At 40.9% G+C, this 17,523-nt stretch overlaps 2 protein-coding genes and 1 pseudogene across 2 annotated transcripts in view; 1 reads left to right on the forward strand and 2 right to left on the reverse strand.

Moving 5' to 3' along the window:
• Positions 1 to 2,527, reverse strand: part of LOC146484567 (uncharacterized) — a 13,773-nt gene extending 11,246 nt beyond the window's left edge. Inside the window, exons 1-3 of the mRNA XM_085104702.1 lie at positions 2,179 to 2,527; positions 1,865 to 2,085; positions 1,061 to 1,124 (exon numbers count right to left, since the gene is read on the reverse strand). Coding sequence (XP_084960828.1) covers positions 1,061 to 1,124; positions 1,865 to 2,085; positions 2,179 to 2,293 — 400 coding nt within the window. The 5' untranslated portion in view covers positions 2,294 to 2,527. The remainder of the gene's footprint in view (positions 1 to 1,060; positions 1,125 to 1,864; positions 2,086 to 2,178) is intronic.
• Positions 1 to 16,595, forward strand: part of LOC146484565 (uncharacterized) — a 46,816-nt gene extending 30,221 nt beyond the window's left edge. The window contains exon 2 of the mRNA XM_085104672.1: positions 13,803 to 16,595. Coding sequence (XP_084960798.1) covers positions 13,805 to 15,907 — 2,103 coding nt within the window. The 5' untranslated portion in view covers positions 13,803 to 13,804 and the 3' untranslated portion in view covers positions 15,908 to 16,595. The remainder of the gene's footprint in view (positions 1 to 13,802) is intronic.
• LOC146484568 (uncharacterized) lies at positions 8,102 to 10,405 on the reverse strand (annotated as a pseudogene).
• Positions 16,596 to 17,523: the final 928 nt, after the last annotated feature.

Genomic DNA, 17,523 nt, shown 5'->3' on the forward strand with positions numbered 1-17,523 from the left:
TTACAATAAATGGAAACCTTTAATTGACAAAACGTTTGTGACCTAGAGCTGTATATTACTTTTCTTTGTACTTTGTAAGATGTAACGGAAATAAGCAAGCCATAGTAGTGAATGTAATTCTATTTCTTTTCTTTCGTTGTATCCTAGTGTATTGTAAGTATTATTTGTACGTATTGTAAGGATAATATAGATATTGTCAATAAAAAAAAAAAAACTTCAACATATAAGTAACAATATTAAAGGCGCCCTGAGCACAAACTGTCTACAGCTTCTTCTGAAGCTTTCAATTTTCAATCTTGCCACTTCACTTAGGGCCTGTTCACATGGAGGTGGGGGACCCCAGGTAGGTGAGGTACCCCATCTACCCGGGGTCAGAAAAAAAAGGCCTTCACATGCAACCCCGGGGCGCTGGGGTGAGGTTTAAAAAGCTACCGCATGGTCGCTAAGTACATATACCAATAAAGATGGCGGATGGAAGACACTTTTCGTTTCGTTGTTCTACGGGCACGACTTCACCTTCATCCAAGACCGGTAGACCAGCTTGGTTATCAGACTCGACAAATGCACCTTCAATTCCTTCAGAACTTTCTTCAATGGCATTGTTGTCGATGTTTTGAAGGTGATATCTGCGAAAAAGCTCGCCACGCTTGTACTGAATTCAGAGACAATTGCCCGGATGAACATCACCCCACCCCACCTCCAGCATTCACATGGAGAAAACTCACCCCAGCTAAGCGGGTTACCCGCCTCGGCTGACCGGGCAACCCGCCTCGGTGAGGTACCCCACTTCACATGTGAACGCAATCAAGAAATAAAGAGAGATTGTATGGAGAGATTGGTAACCCCACCGAAGCGGGGTACCTCACCTACCTGGGGTCCCCCACCTCCATGTGAACAGGCCCTTAGGGCTGCCTAATCTAGTACCGAAATCTTCGCACTCTTCGGAAGCGAAGAAAAACAACTGGGAATGAGGTTGACGGTTGCCAGGCGAGGATTTTTTTGTTTAAACCTAAACACCCAAAATATAAAGATTAAAGATGAATGTAGAAGTGTTACTCACCAGCGTGTTTTTTCCCTGCGTATCCCTGTCCATGGCGCTGTCGGCCATTGTCAATACAGGACACCTGTGTTGTAAGTGAATTGCAATATGTGAGACATTCATGCAAATTTGCATCACGTTTCAAACATTTCACCGTAAAGCTAAATAAATAATCTGAAATAATAAGTTTTAAATTCTTTTTGTTTTCATAGGAGCGCGCAAGCAGTCCATAAAATATTCGCGTTTAAAGCATAGACTGGTCAGTACCAGAAAAAAATATTCAGTCAGTAACGTTTGGCACAAAAAAACGTTTCATGGCGTACAAGGTTGCTGTTTTCTTCATGTGCTGAATTCACAGTGGCGCCAAACTACGCAAATTTAATGCCATTTCCAAGATCATGGATGAGTTTTTACCTGCGAAAAAATGAAAAAAGGCCACTGAATGCCTAACAGGAATTATTGGATTATGACGCCTGTCTGTATTCGTTCGCTGGGCTTCTAAACCAATTGGTTTATTGTAATGATTTTACTTTCAGCAATTCTAACATCAGAACCGGTTTATCGTTTACACTAAACTGAACGGTGTCAAGATCTAGTTGCTTGGCGTGCTTTAGATAATCACTTGTTGCACCAATCTTGATTCTACAGTCTCCTTACTTGCTTGATAAGCATCAGGAAAAAGAAAAAGGGAGAGAAAGAGTTCTGAGGACGTGCTCAGGGGTTTGATATTTGGAATTTGTCTCTCGTAGGCGTATTCAAATCTTTAGGTCCCTGATTAGTTAGGACAAGGTCCGACCACTCGTAGGTATTTTGGCTTAGTCTTACCTTTACATAGCCATAGTATATCGATCCCTTCTTTGGTTTGAAATCTTTTGGTTTCATCTGCCTGGTTTTGTTGTTTAGCTCACAAATGCGGCGGTTTGCTTTGGAACTGCTCAAGTGCACGTTAAAAGACTTGCAACTGTCATTGGCAATGCATTTTAGCTGGCATTCGAACTCGTCATCAACAACAGCCGTTTTCATGCCGTAGCCAACTAGAGCATGGTCTGTTAAGAAAAGGAAATAAAATGATTTCATCCTTGCTTTTGGACAAATTCGAAGAAAGGACATAACAGGTCGATTAGCTTTAGTCTACTTACTAAGTTGAGATTCAAAAACAACCCCACAGAAGTCAGAGTTTGCCACCACAAATGCGAATATAAGTAAGCTCAAACTAGCCAGAAAGGCCAGAGTATTTAGCCACCAATTGGCCATAACGGACGATAAGAGACTGAGCGTGCAGCTGCGAATTGGTCAAATATCTTCCGCAGAATAGAATTTCCTAGTACCTGCTAAATGATGTCAGCTTCGTGGGTGGACAGGCTGTTTACATTTCCTCTTTAATAAGTCGCAATTAACTCCTCAACGTAATTGATATAGCATCTCCGTCACGTTTTCTACTTCCAAGAAGAAATGAAGAAAAGTAACTCCCAAAATTTATAGTTCCCAATGAAATGTTATTTTGTAACATCCGTCTTTAGTCATGGAAATCATGATGTTTATTGCGGTACGAGAATTGAATGTTGTCGTTTACTTTACAGCCTGTAAGAAAACACTTGAAATAATGAAGAGCGGCTACCTGTAAGGATCGAGAATTCGCCGTCAACAACCAATTTTATGAATCGCTCATATTTGGTCCAAAAATACCTTTTGATGAACTATTTTCAAAAATCATCTCAAGGAAACGAAAATTTTCTATTTCTTGCGTTGGCGCTTAAGCTTGTTAGTTTGCTTGCGTTTGCGCTGCTCGTGTGAACCAGCCCTTTGAGTTCCTGTCTTTTATTTAAATGTTTCCTTTTTTCAACCTTAATACGTTCTCTCATCAAACATTTTACGAATTTAATTTTATTACCAGTACTCATGTATTCCTTTGCTCCGTGGTAAATATAGTCTGTATTTGGCTTCAGCTTGTTTTTTTTTTCCCCTTGAAAGGTTGAATAACTCAGCTCGCACCCAAATTTGCCATTACGCGCGGCGTTTTCTTCAAGTTGTAACTAATGCAGTTGGGCTCCATGTCGCATAATGTTTCACAGAAATCGCCATCCATGACGTCATCGATCCGAATCTTGTAATCTTTGAGGCGCTTACCATCTAATGTGTGTGCAGGCTTAAATTCAAGTTGGCGCCCAGTCGTCTAAGAAAAAAAAAATGAGAATTAGTATTGAGTCAGGCGTGAAAGCTAGAATAGTTCGTTACAAGGCAAATGCCAAAGTCATGACCGTTTTGAAATTTGTTCGTCTAGCTGAATTCTCGTTATGTATTTCAAACTGATGGTCGAGAAAAGTGGATTCATTCTCTTAAAAAAAGAAGAAACATAAACCATTTACCAATAATAAAGCATCTTTCTGTGTATTTAGGAATTCACCTATAATTGGGATCCCACCTGCTGCAAGGATAAGGCATTTAGCTCACGCTAACGGGCCACTTTGCTTGTTTAGAAGAGTATACACTGTTTATATCAGTCAATGCAAAATAAGGCTTTGAATTCGCGATACACAATCCATTAGTGCTATGTTTCAGTCAGATGTGTAATATCATTTTGGAAACTCTTATCTAGGGTTGTGTCCAAATCTCATGATTTGATATAAGCTCCCCGGCCATTAAGCCCCGGTCTCTCTAACAAGTCCCCTTCTTGAGGCCTAAAGATAAATAGGCGCCAGTGTTCAATAGAAATTTTACCGCATCTCAAACTGAGAATAAAAAACATGACCAAACCATTCTAAAAGCATCTTTCCGTGTATTTATGAATTTAAATATTAGGCCAAACATGTATCCTGACAAGCCACCTGCTCCCATTCTGACTTTGAGTGTTTTTATATACCTTGCTTATTTCAGTTTATACATACATTTGAAGAACCAGTTTTCATAAACTACACTCATATTTAGTATTGAACAAATTTCTCTCTCGAATGATTTCAATTTTCCCCTACATTCACTCACCTTTTGGGCTTTTAGCTGTCAGAACACAATCGCAAAAATCTTCTGATTTGGAAATTATGTGTGCTTCGTCTTGCCTCATACTATTTACGGCCTTGTGAGAAACCGTAAATATTCCGAATGAAGCGATTAGTTTTGTCTGATTTCAAATGTGTGTACATTGTTTCGATTTTAGACAAACGTAAAAGTCTATTACTAAAACCACGTGGAGTTACAAGGCATAAACTGGGACGCATTGCTCATTGTAAATTATCCCCCTTGCATGCGTCGATGTTCATCGAAGCCTGACAGAGAGGACTCCTTAACTTTGAATTAAACTTGAACTGGCACGAAGTCTCTCCGCTTTTCCCGATTTCTTCGATCGGGTTCTGTTACTGATCTGGTTTAAAAAGTGTTTGCGTATTACGTTTTCAATGAATATAAACATAATTTATTTTGTTAATCACAGTCGTGTGGGTTCAGGTAGGAGTTCGAAGTGTTAGAGTGAGAGACGAAGTCAGGAAGATTAAGCGTCGCATAAACACGACTGTTGGACGGGATCGTGAAACACGGATCGGAGCGAACGGCTGACGGTAATGTCTCTTTCGAAATAAGGAGACGTGACGTTTGGGGGTAAGGAATTCTTACGTTTGGGGGTTAGTTTTTTCTGTTTAATTATTGGCACGTCTGTAAAATTTTTCGGACTCGCGCTTTTTGGCAGAAACGAGTGAACGATTTCTTTCATTTTCGGCATCCTAAACAAGGAGTGTTTGAATTTTAAAGTTAAAGTTTTTATTGTAGTAAAAGTGTTTTAGAGATGAGCACATTTTCAACGACAAATTTAAACATAAAAATGGCCCGAATTTTGACATGTACGAAATATTTTTTCTTGATCAAATAAGCCTCACAGTTTTCAAATTATCAGTAGTCCTCAACCTTGCCTCGCAAGAATATGAACGGGATAATTACTAAACTGGGGACGAGTTGCTGTATTGGAGACGATGTTAGTGTTATTTCATTGTACGTTGCTGTAATTACAATGAAAACACGCTACTGGATGAAGTATAAATAAACAGATATACAAACAGCATTATCCGAGCTTTTCGGGGTGTACTGTACATTTTTGTCAGAGAAATATAGCATTAAGGTGGCGCATTTTTGTGGTGGAAAGTAAACGCATAATGTATAGTATAGTGTGCGGCCCAACTTGAGCAACAGCTGCAAATACTGTAAAAACAGTGAGAAGATAGTCCTGCGCGTGTTTGAATATAAATTCCGTCTGTGGTCCATTTATGATATATGATTTATTGTTTCATATATATGACATTTTATATGTAACCAGTTCAGTGCAAATGTTCAGTAAGCACAATTGTAAACTAGAGGAATTTTTTTTATTCGTTTGTTGTAGGAGAAAATAGTTTGACAGAAAAGTTGGTTGTAAACAGAAAATAAACGTGCCGCTTTGGTGACCTTGCTTTTCATCCCGTTTTCGTGCATGTAATTTATTTCATTTGATTGATTATTTAGATACGATGGAAATATAATACTTGAGTGATTTAAAAACTGCTAAGTGACTTATCATACAGCAGGACCTTTAGGAGAGGCGATGAAGAAGCGATGTTTTATTAAAATTATTTGACATCGGATTTCCATATACAGACATGTTTGCCTACCAGTCAAAATGGCGTCAAAAACCGTGATAAGGCCTATTGTTTCGGTCGTGTACTGGTAAGACCCTAGTAAGCTTTATCCTGCAATTTTTTTTATATGCCCAGGGCGCGGACATTAGTTTTTGTTGTAAGATATTGTGGTTTCGTGTTTCCTTTTGATGCGTTCTTTTGTAAAATTGTACATGGTCAATTTCTTGTTATTTTCGTTTGCACGTGTAAAACTCGTGTTTATTTATTTATTAAACTTGCCTCACGTCAGGGTAATTTTCTATATCAGATGAATACGATCGATACCATCTATGAATTTTACATAATAAGACTTGTTTTTCTGATCTATCAGTCACTGGTTAGCCTTTTTCCACTGATCCATTGAAAGATAACATTGTGATGCACCATAATTTTGACCACTTGTGCGTGCAAGAAGCACATATATAAGGAAGTGGGTAAAAGCGGATAAGTTGTAAGGAGAGTTGGAGCAGAAGAGCTACGTTGGAGCCCGATCTGAAGTAAAACACTGAGAAAGAAAATTGACTACCGCCCAGAAAGGTAAGCGCTTTTAAGTAACTGGCGGATGCATTGTCAGTAATCTCTTGTATTCTCGCTCAGGCGTCTGAGCCGGGGAAGAGCGTTGATCTCGTCAAGATTATGCAGGGTCACAGTTGTATTATTCTTTCCTGTTGGTGTATTTTGGCAAAACCAATTCTTATTTCCGGTAGGGACCACCTGGCCTTGGTTGACATACAGTCGTAAACATGTTTTTAGTACACTATAAAGTAAGGCGTGATTTGAAGGATACCTGTAGAGTTGATGTCAATTGAACAGTTTTAGAATAGATGACGGAAGAAGAAGTATCTTGTGAACAAAGAAGACCTACGAAGATTCCCGTTACCTCTATGCTTAGCTTAGTGAGCCTCCCAACAGCTGGTGGATGAACAACGCCCCCTAATGTGGTTTATCTTCAAGTGAAAATTTAAAAAATTCCAAGCCAACCTTTTAACTTGCATCAGTAGCAGCCGAAAAGTATTGCACCGAAACTATTCATTAATGTTTTGGGGTGTGGATGGTCAGTTAATCATTACAAAGCCTGATAACAGCAGTGAATGCAGAGATTCTCGGAGAAACCAAGAGTGGACATCAGCATGGTTTCTCTCTAAGCGTTTCGAGAGCGGTAGGATTCAAAAGATCTTGTCAGATAGGCAAAGTTCATTGCGACTAAAAGATCAGCATATGTGTTTGTAGCTTCTACCACAAAGTCACTAAATATGCCCTGAATGGAATCGGTTTTCGTTTTAATTCAACGTTATTACGACGATTAATAATGCACGTGACTTCTGTTGTTATACAATTCCTTAACCATACAATAAGAGAAACGTTTCAATTTATATTTAGTATATATAAACTCGGTGGCCCATTTTCCAATGTTCTCTTTGGGGAAAGAAATCAATTATAAAGAAGTCATGTGATATATAATTTCAAGTTTTGAAGTTAGAAGTGAGTTAAGGTCATCAACTTCTGCTCACTACCAAGTTTGGTGGTTTTTCAATTAATTTCTGTAGAGTTGCAATTGTTTTTTTTTTTTTTTGGTTTGCCTAAGCCAAGCCTTAACATACTTGAACCGCACTGGTGTGTTGAATCAGTGAATAGATAGAGAAGATGGACTTAAAAGATTCATTTAAGCAAGAATTGTTCTTTTAATCAGACCGTTGATAAACAAAAGGGAGAAGTTCGATGTTAACGATGTCCTTACTAATGCACTCGCGCGGTTGAAATGTCGAGGCTTCTCCCCAAGCCTTTGCTCAGCGCAATATCCGCGAGGCCAGTAAAATCATGAAGGTGGCGCTTAAACATGTTTAATTCTCTATGGTTCTCTGTTGAGATTGGCACATTAAATTTCCCTTTATGAATCGGCTGCCCAGAAGTTTGTCCAGACTCTGTTGTGAAATAATAGGACACCAAAACTCGAATTGTCTAAACGGGTTCCGCGCTGTTCGCTGCCATTGCTTCCAGTGATCAGGGCCGGGTTGTTCGAAAGGTGATTAACATTAATCTACGCTTAAAAGTTAGTCAAGGTTTTCACCTCGCTCTTTAAAAGTGATTTCAAAGCCTAATTTCAAGCTAAAGGTAAAGAAAAGTCTAAGTCAAAACTGAGAGCCAAAAATCATTTTAAAGAATCTTTATTGATAAGTAATTAAACTCGAATCAAAGTTCACGTTAATCTAGGATTAGCTTAATCAGGCTTTGAACAACTGGGCCCTGATGGTTGAAACATGCGAGTTTGAGGTACGTCCAGAGTTAACCGATTAGCCAATTGTGAAATGTTTTATTGTAAAATACTGTAAAAATCGTTAATCAATGCGTCCGTTGACAGACAAAACACCAGCCTATTACCGGAAACATGCAGAAAGTAACTTTTGTAAAATTTAATTGATAGATGAGCCACTATTAGCTTCTCGGTTTTCACGAAAGACAGATAGGCAAAAAAATCCCGCATCCCGTACCTAACTTTTGGTGAATCCCGCTTCCCGGGGAGCAGTCAAATCCGGGAATCCCGTCAGGATATTTTGCGTTTTCCCGAATCCCGCACCATTTTAAGGTCAAATCCCGGATCCCGTAAATACCCTTCCAGACCCTATTATATTGCTCCTTCAGTTCCCATCTCAAGGGACCATACTTCATTGTTTTCTCCTCGCTCTTCTTCTCTCGATTACTAATCCATGGACAACTCATCTCTATGGTCATGACTTTCTTGCTCTCATGATTCACAACCCTCGCATCGACCCGGTTGGCTCGCACCTCCTGATGATCTGCATACACAGGTACATCCCACCACGCTTCTACTTGTTCTGACTTGTAAAGCGGCTTGGCATCACTGGCGAGTACCATGGTGGTACTTCATCAAGAAGATCTTTGTCACGTAGGATCTCGTAGAACAGGACTTTTAAAGCTATGTTATGCCTGACCAAATAGTTACTTGTTTTGAGCTAGTGGAGAAAACCCGGCCAGAATGTGCGGGACACTTTCTTGGACATGACCACACAGCCTACACTTCACATTCGTGTGTGTCTTAGAGTATAGCTTTGTGGGCAACAGTTGCTCGTACAGTTCAAATACACTGGCAATAGTGTGCGAGGGGCATGATCTCCATTTATTCAGCCAACTGAAACACTCATTTTTGCACAGATGTAAATCAGACTTCCTCTCAGTCAGCAACTTTCCCTGCCATTCTAGTCTACGTACTTCCTTCTCAAGCTTCTTCTCCACACATTCTTTCAATACTTCCTTGACACGGTACGATGGGATGATCCCCCCGTTGCTCATAGCACATACAGGATCTGGGTGATTAAGGTGTAACTTGACGCCCAGATCCTCCGCAAACTTTGCAGCATCTTTAACTAACGAACTATGCCCCAGTGACTCAGCTCTCTCCTCGAATTACCTCACCATTTCCATAGCCGGATCTTTGTTCTCATACAATCTAACCGCTGCTTTGATCTTGGTCACTTTATACTCCGTTTCTATCGCACGTAAGCCTCTCCCGCCCTTTTCTCTTGGGAGGTACAACAGGGACGTAGAGCCACTAGGGTGTTTTCCCGCCGTTCTCCACAATAATCTTGCGCGCTTCCCTCTCTATGGTCTTCAAATCTGTAACCGTTCAGTGCTGAGTCCACATCAGGTAACCCAACACAGGCAGGGCAAATTGATTAGATGCCACAACCCGATTATAGTCTGAGAGGGGACTGGACCAGATGACTGACTATCGGCGCAGGTACTCTCTTGCTGCAAACTCAAGTGAAATCTTCTCTTCCTGAACTAAGGTTTCAAGAACGCCCAGAAACTTGTACGTTCTGCCTTCCTCAAGAGATGGTAGCCTTTCTCCAGCTATATCTCTTCCGGAACTCTCCTGGGAGTGGACCCCTCTCCTTATATGGACAACTGCACATTTCCTTGGGTTCCATTGAAGTCCGATGTTTTCCATAGCAGCTTGTGTCGACTTCAGAACACAGTTCAACTTACTTTCGGACGCAGCGAATACCTTGAGATCATCAATATACAACAAATCAGTTACTCTGGCGCTGATCGGTTTAAATAGCTTGTATCCCTCGGTGGCGCTAATCTTCCAGGCATCAGGGTTCAAACAGATCGTAAACAGCCTTGGGCAGAGCGCATCTCCCTGTGGTAAACCCTTCTTAAACACAATCGGCTCAGAGACTTCCTGCCCATGCGCCGTGTTAGCCACGATTCTCGTATTCCAGCTCTTACTCATCTTACAGATCACCTCACACAACCACTTTGGGAACCTATGCAGCACCATCATCTCACCTAACCACTCATGATCTACCGAGTCGTATGCCTTCTTCACATCAACCCATGCCATACTTAAATTACGCCTTCTTCTCTGACAGTCCAATGTCACCACCCTATCAATCAATAGGTCACCTACCGTTCCACTACAGCCCTTCTTAGCACCCCTCTGTGACCCTTCCATCAAGCCATGCTCTTCGATATGCTGATCTGTAGGACCAAGCAGACACGAAGTGAACCACTTGTAAGAAGTATTCAGACAAGTGATTGGTCTTTGATTGTTACTGGTGAACTCTCCCGGTTTTGGTATTAATGTTGTTTTTCCTTCAGCGAACCAGGATGGATACTCATGATCGCTTCCCGTGAACGCTTCAAATGACCGAGCTACACCCTCGTGTAGCGCATGCGCGCGTTTCCACCAGAAATTAACCAGCTTGTCCGGCCCCGAAGCACTCCAATTCTTCTTTCTTTTCAACACACTTACTGCTTCAGCGGTTTCTAGTGTCCAGGCCTCATCCATTGATGGCGGGACTTTGCTAAAAATCTCATGCCTCACCTCCTCCAGCCATGTAGCCTGACTATTCCCAGTTCCCTCTCCTTCCCACAATCCTCTCCAAAACGAACTCGCCTCTTCGATACTACGAAACCTCTCTCTCTCCTCTTCACAAGTGTTTCCACTGGCTCCTTCATACTCATACTTCATACTTTAGCTAGCATCTCTCTCATATTGGCATACACTTGCCCTGCATCATCTTTGAACTGCTGGTTTATAACCCTCGCTTCTTTGTTTTTCTTTTTCCTACCAAAAGCTCTCTTCAACTTCCTCAGCGCGCATTTCTGTCGTTCCATGTATTTCACAAGTGAAGGTATGGATAACACTTTGCACTCTTTTTGTAGGATCTCTCTATTCCTTTTCTCTCTTTTCGTCAGTTTTCAGTTTTCTTTCAGGCGGTCAATTTCCGCCTTGGCGATTGAGATCTTTTTCCGAATGGATCCCGCCTTTTCCTCGTAAACTATTTGCCACTTCGATCTTCTACTCTTGTGGATGGATCGGATGGATCTGAGTGTAAAAATAGGCCGATGATTCTAAAAGCTCGCGTGCATCTGAGCTGAGGGTGTTAGGCTGTTCATCCGGAACAGGTCCACGTTCTTCCATATGCAAATTCTGGTCTTCTGTATTTGCATTCTGAAAACACTCGACAGATTCTTCGTTCCTTCCGCGCTCTCTTGTTGCAATACTTTCGCTTATTTTCTGTCCAACATACCCTAATGTTTTCTCCAGTTTTGTCGCTTGGTCCCTTAGATTCTGCTCCAAGAGATTGAGATAACCATAGCCCTCCTCTTCCCACAGCTCTTTCATGATCCGCATATAGCCTTTTCTTCTCCCATTGTCAAAGCGCGGTGGGTTTTCCGAGTTTACCAATATCTGGGCCTGCGTTTTACACTCCAGAATGTCACTGTTCGCTGTCTCAGTCCACTTTATCCTTCCGTTTATTAGCTGAAGTCGCTCCCGCGCTCCATTACTCGCCATGCTGGTCTCAAAATTGATAAACTCAAAATCAAAACTAAACCACTAAGTAAATTCGCTGGTTCAGAGACACCGAACTGTCCTGCAGTCCGCCAGACAACTTCACAAGTATTTACCGTACTTCTCTGTATGTATTTTAGTGCTCTGAACTTGGCTTACTTTCAGTTGGAACGAATTTTATCAAGAGCGATAAGACACGTCTCACCTACTCGCCGCCATGATTATTATTATTATTATTATTATTATTATTATTATTATTATTATTATTATTATTATTATTATTAATTCTGCTTTAAATGCAAACTCGAAGAGGTAGACGTGGAACTTAACCTTTTTGTAAATATGATGGAGAAGTGAGTGAACAAGGGAGAACATTTCTGGGGAAAAGTGAAAAAGTGTTAAGTCGATCGACAAAGTCACTTTAACAGTCTTGCTCCTCGTGGCCTGTTGTTCGTTCTATATCTTTCAAACACTCAGCAATAAAGTGCTCCTTTTTGATTTGTATTTCAGTAAGTGTCGGAACTTTTCCTTGGGTTAATACTACTACGAAGCGATTTTTGGACGCCCATTCAGGTAGCCTTCTTTGTGCAGACGTCCTTTGGGCTCTGCGGGTCGAGAGCAAAGTGCGTCTCCATAAGAGGTTACCACTCAGGTCAGGACAACTTTTCTCGGCTGACTTTTTGCCTGAGGCTTTTACTTCCAACGGTTATCAGCTTCTGAACTGTCTGCATTTAGCCAGTAAAAATGCAGGAAATTTAATAACCTTTGCCCCCGCTTTTAATAAATCTATTTAAACACTCTCCCCTGAATGATATCCCTAAGTAAATACACCAGTACGAACATACGGGTATCATCTCATTTGGAGAGATAAGACATGTTAAATAAATAAAATAAGGAATGAAAAGATTAAGAAAAAATGGAATTATGCTGCAGAAGTTCTTTGCATGTTTTAATACATAAAATAAAACATAAAGTTCTGAAATGTCCTAAAAGGTCCTGAAATGTAATTTTGGAACTTCTTAGTAAAGTTATTAAGAACCAAGGCAGGTGTGCTTGGGTTTATATTTGCTTTCGCTCTTGAATAAGAGCGAATTTAACAAAGAAATTAAGATCAACATTCGGCTTCTTTGAAAACTGTTTTAGGCCGCAGTCTCACGAAAGCTCCCTTAACGTTTTCTCAACTTTTTGCCTCAAAATTGTGCATCTTATTAGGACATTTTTGATTTAATAAAAAAAATTGTTAGTTTAAGTAACACCTTCCGTGCCTAGCTGTTGATAACCGAGAACACTTGTGTTTCCTTGGTAACAAAATCTCATCCACACTTCCTTTGTCGCGAACGTGTTTCTACGGAAACAAGTGTTCACTGGTTTTTCCAAGGTATATCTTATCACAACGAGCGGAGTTTTTCCCCGCAGTGACCTTAATGTTTTTCGGTGATCTATTGATATATATGAAGGAGTGACCTTTTCAATAATTGCGTGTCACTGAGATATTGTCCAAAAGACATTATTCAGTACTTGATCACTTACTGTTAGATGGAATAAATCAGAACAGTTTTTTAATATAATAATCCACCGTAATTACGGAACGCTTAAAAGTAATTAACAAGCGCTGAAGAGTTATAAAGATAAAAGCAACCACATTCTGACTGCCAGAATAAATTGCCAAATATTCACTTGATTTCAGGTAAAATAATAGTAGCTAGTGTCTAGTGTCATATAGTCAGTTTCATCTTATTCGGCATTAATGGCCCAAAAATTGTGATAATTAATTGCAACTTTGTCAAGTGGAAAACGATGAGTTTAAGCTTCTGCGGCCCGCTACGAAACATCTTAAGATAAGTGGTGGTTCTCTACAACCATTCTCTGCATTGCGGAGGGTTTTCTAGAGTGCTACATTGGATCAAGCAACTGAAGGCGGTTTATCGAAGAAAAGGAACGCAAAGTAAGCTCAAGGAAATCCTTGAGAAGGCAGAGAACGACTGTAGAAATTTCTCACTTAACATGAGATGATTTATGCAAACTGGCCCTGGTAACGATGAACTTCTCAAGATCACCAGTTTCTAGTTACCTAAAATTTAAAGCTAAACCAACCATCAACTGAAAAATACATGATTGCGTGAAAGCCAACACCTATACTTTTAAGAGGAAACATATTTTCGTATAGAGATAGAGCAGATGTAAAACAACAAGCTTAGTTACAATAGCATTATTAGTCTCGAGTTAGATAAGGCAAACACACGGGACCCAGATAAAACCTGGTCATCAGTTTTCTTTTAACATTAGTTGTGTCTTTTTCTGATCCCAGGGATGAAGTGTGGGACCTTTGTCCTGGTATCTTTTGTTTGCCTGGTTGGCTTACCACTGGGGCAACAAGAAGATCAAGGGGCACTTTCAGTCGAGGAGCTTCTCAAGGCACACTCAAAGCGATTAGACACCTTGCAGGATTCCTTATACCAACTCTCTCGTCAAATGATCTTGCAGCAACTGTTTGTTGAAGAGCGAATTCGATCAGACGGAGACTCTGGTGTAAAGCAGATTCGTCATCTTCGGGAGGGAACGAGGAACTACTACGCGGAAACACACGCAAGTACTAATCGACTTCTGGCCATGCACGATCATTCCAATAACATACGAACCATTGGTCTGGGAGAGTTCGTTGCAGTTCTTAACGGAGTGGAGTTCCGAACGAGGCACAATGACTACCGCTTGAACATGCCCCACCGAACAAGCAGCGAGTATGGAGCAATCGAACCTATCCCATTTCCTGAAGTTCCTCCAGAAGTGACAAAGAAACCAAGTGTCCCCGAACAAATTGAAGAGATGCATGAATGGTTTAAAGCTTGGAGAGATCAGGATTACAGCGTTAGAGATTACCGCAAGTATTTCAAACCAGTTCTTTGTTACCTGGAAGGCGCATGGATGCATCCGTCTGATGAAATAGAGGAACCGTTTGAAAGTGACAGGCATTTCATTGACGCAACGAGTTGGCACGACCTGCAAGAGAAGGTGCGGTTTACGTCTTACTCAGGGAGAAAAGATAACTTGGAGAACTACTCGTATCTGCCAAGGGCAATTCTTGGTGTCAAAAACGACTCCACTCCAATTCTTGGGCAATGGAATTATCGAATCCTATGTCACCCACTAAGCCGAGATATACCACTGAACCGATTTCGCGTAGTTGACGAGCTCCACCCGCGTATGCCTGTTTCAAGAACACTAAAAGATCACGCAAAGTCTCGAGCAGCAAGATTCACCCTCAACCCACTCGACAATGACGATTTTCAAGATGGTATGACCTGGAATAAATGGAGTTTGCTAGACGAACTGATGGGTGAGATTCCTGGTAGAGACAATTACCCGGGTAATCTGACTGACGATGCATTTGGTCTTACGGCTTACAGTCTCAACCCTAAAGAAGAAAAGAAACTTAATGCCGCCTACTATCATCGCTGGTTCAAAGTGTTGGAGAAAGGTGCAATGGGGCTTGCTACTCGACACCGAGGTTTTGCTGATGAAAACCTCTTCATGGCCATGACCACTCAACCGAAGATTGCAGGGATGGACCTCAAAACGTGCAAAGGTAGAGGAAAGAAGCGGGAGTGCAAGTCTATCAATCAAAAGTTTACGTACGCCATACCGATGGAAGTCATCTTCATGACCCCATTAAGCAAATGGAACCCTTACAACATAGAATACAAAGGTGTAGCGAACAGCGATTATGGAAAGTCTATCATGGAAGGTGGGAGATTTGGAGGGCCAACATTAGATAAAGCTCTTAATGGTACCAACAGTAAAAGGTACTACATGACCCCAGTTGAATTCTTCTCAGGAGGCGAAGTTGCTGGAGACGCGGCGGACACAACCGCAAGCTCCATGGGTGTACTAAACAAAACTGGAGCACTTCATCTCACAGTTGCCACAGGAACTCGTGTATTTCTACCACCAATCCTTGGTGTGGGGACTCTCCGTCAGAGGTATCCCATTATGCCAGTGCACGGAGAAGGGAGCTCAGTATGGAAAGAACTGGAAGCCACTAAAGATGTCCTCATCCAGTCCAAGAGAAATGGGTACGTGTTAAAGGAGTCCCTTGGTAGTTTTGGACCTCTCCCAACTGCACCACCAAACCACCCATTGACTCTGACACTCCTAGATGCCAAAGAGAGCTCAATTGGGCCACACAAGCACGAAATCACACTCACCGCGAAGGAGGTGGAGCTGGCAAAAGATGGAGTTATTTTCCGGAAGACAACTACTCTGAGAGCTGGGCACGAGCACACGATCACTTTCAAGTGGAAGGAGGGACCTAGAGCAAGCTACTGGTATATCATCAGTTGCGATGCAGGGGACACGAAAGAAACACGTTGCTTTGACAAGCACGGTAAAAAGATGCTGGAAATACAAACTGTGTAGCTGCTAACGGCCCGGGGACCACCGTTAAAAGTTTAAGGGCAACAGAAGAAATCAATTCATTTAATCAGGGCGAAATACACATTCTGTGTTGGAATACAATCTCCTACAGGGACAATTACTGACTAGAAGGGGAGCAAGGACTGAGAAACATATCTATTCTTAACATCTACTACGTAAGAATTTGGGACTCCTAGGTTGCTTCTATATCAATGTTTAAGAAAAGTGACTGTTTCTCTTGTCAAAATACTAATTAGCGGCTTATTTAGATACAAGGATTGTAGCTTTTGCATTAAGTATCAATAACAATAAGTAGGAAATAGGGAAAAACGGGGTAAAAGGTTTTCTGTTCTCTTTAATGAGAAATAAAGGTGGTGGTACATGAAGTTTGCTGTGTTTGTTGTTTAAGGTTACTTGTAATTTACTATAAAATGCCTTGCTTTTATTCTCAGCCATATGAGATCTTCTTGAAAGAGGCGATATACCTTAATCAGGCGACTGACAATGTTTTATGCGTGATAATCACCGAGGCTTTGCCGTAGATTAGAAAACCGACGCCTCTAACAATTATGTACAATGTAATTTAAATATATAAAATGTTTACTCTAGCCTATGACATTTACGGCATAAAGCGACTGTCCGCCAAATGCGGCTCAAGACGACAGAAAAGATCGGGATAAAGCAAAGAACACTCATTGGAGGGCGCCTCCTTATGTAGAGGTAATTTTTGAGCAGTTCAGATGACTATGAGGCGGAAAAAACAGATCTTAGCAAGGGCTTTTCAAATCCGAAGAGAAAATGGGGTGGGGGCAACCACGCATTTCTCAGAAATAGTTAAGCAACAATAATTCTAAAAAGCTCTAACATACATACACTCCATTTATTCTTCACGTTCACAATTTAAAAACGTTTTCTGGTTCTCCACTAATTTACCCGAACTATCTTTCATCAGGTATTTCATTCTGCCATGGCTTCACTGCATATTCCGCGTTTCGAAATTTTCAGGTTCGTAAGATAAATTTTCTCAATTAACACCAAACTAGCAAATTTAACATTAAAAATAATTTTAATAATTAGCAAAATGTATCAAAAACACTGAACCCGCGAAAGTAGCGTTCTTGTATTGACGTCACAGGCCCACTATCCCCAGTCTCCCGTCTTGCGTGGTTTTGTACCCAACCGGAAGTGAAATTACACGTATTTGTCCGCCTCATACGAGGGGAAGAAAATTAAAATTGATAGGGAATTTTTTTTCCGATTTTCATACGAGAACAACATGAAGATTCGAAAACAATCTGTCATATACACTTTAAGAGCTGAAGAGGTGAAACGAAACTAGTATACAAACGGCATATCCGCTGGCGCGTGGGTGAAAAAAAAGTGTTATACGCAGAAGAGACTTTCACACTATTTTGAAGTAAACTTAACTAAAACCCTAAAACCAGCGCAAATGTTTCAACTCGGTGTTAGTCACAGTCAAATACATCCGCCACTGTTTTTTCTTTATCCCGGTATCTGTGATAAGCTTTGTTTATAGGCAAGAAACCGGTTGCGGTTTTACGATTGTGAGAAGCTGTATAAAACTGGTATAAGTTTTAGGCGTTTTTTTTTTTATCTAT

This window comes from Pavona decussata, unplaced genomic scaffold (genome assembly GCF_977016875.1).
Source record: "Pavona decussata unplaced genomic scaffold, jaPavDecu1.1 SCAFFOLD_32, whole genome shotgun sequence".
In the NCBI taxonomy this organism is placed as follows: Eukaryota; Metazoa; Cnidaria; class Anthozoa; order Scleractinia; family Agariciidae; genus Pavona; species Pavona decussata.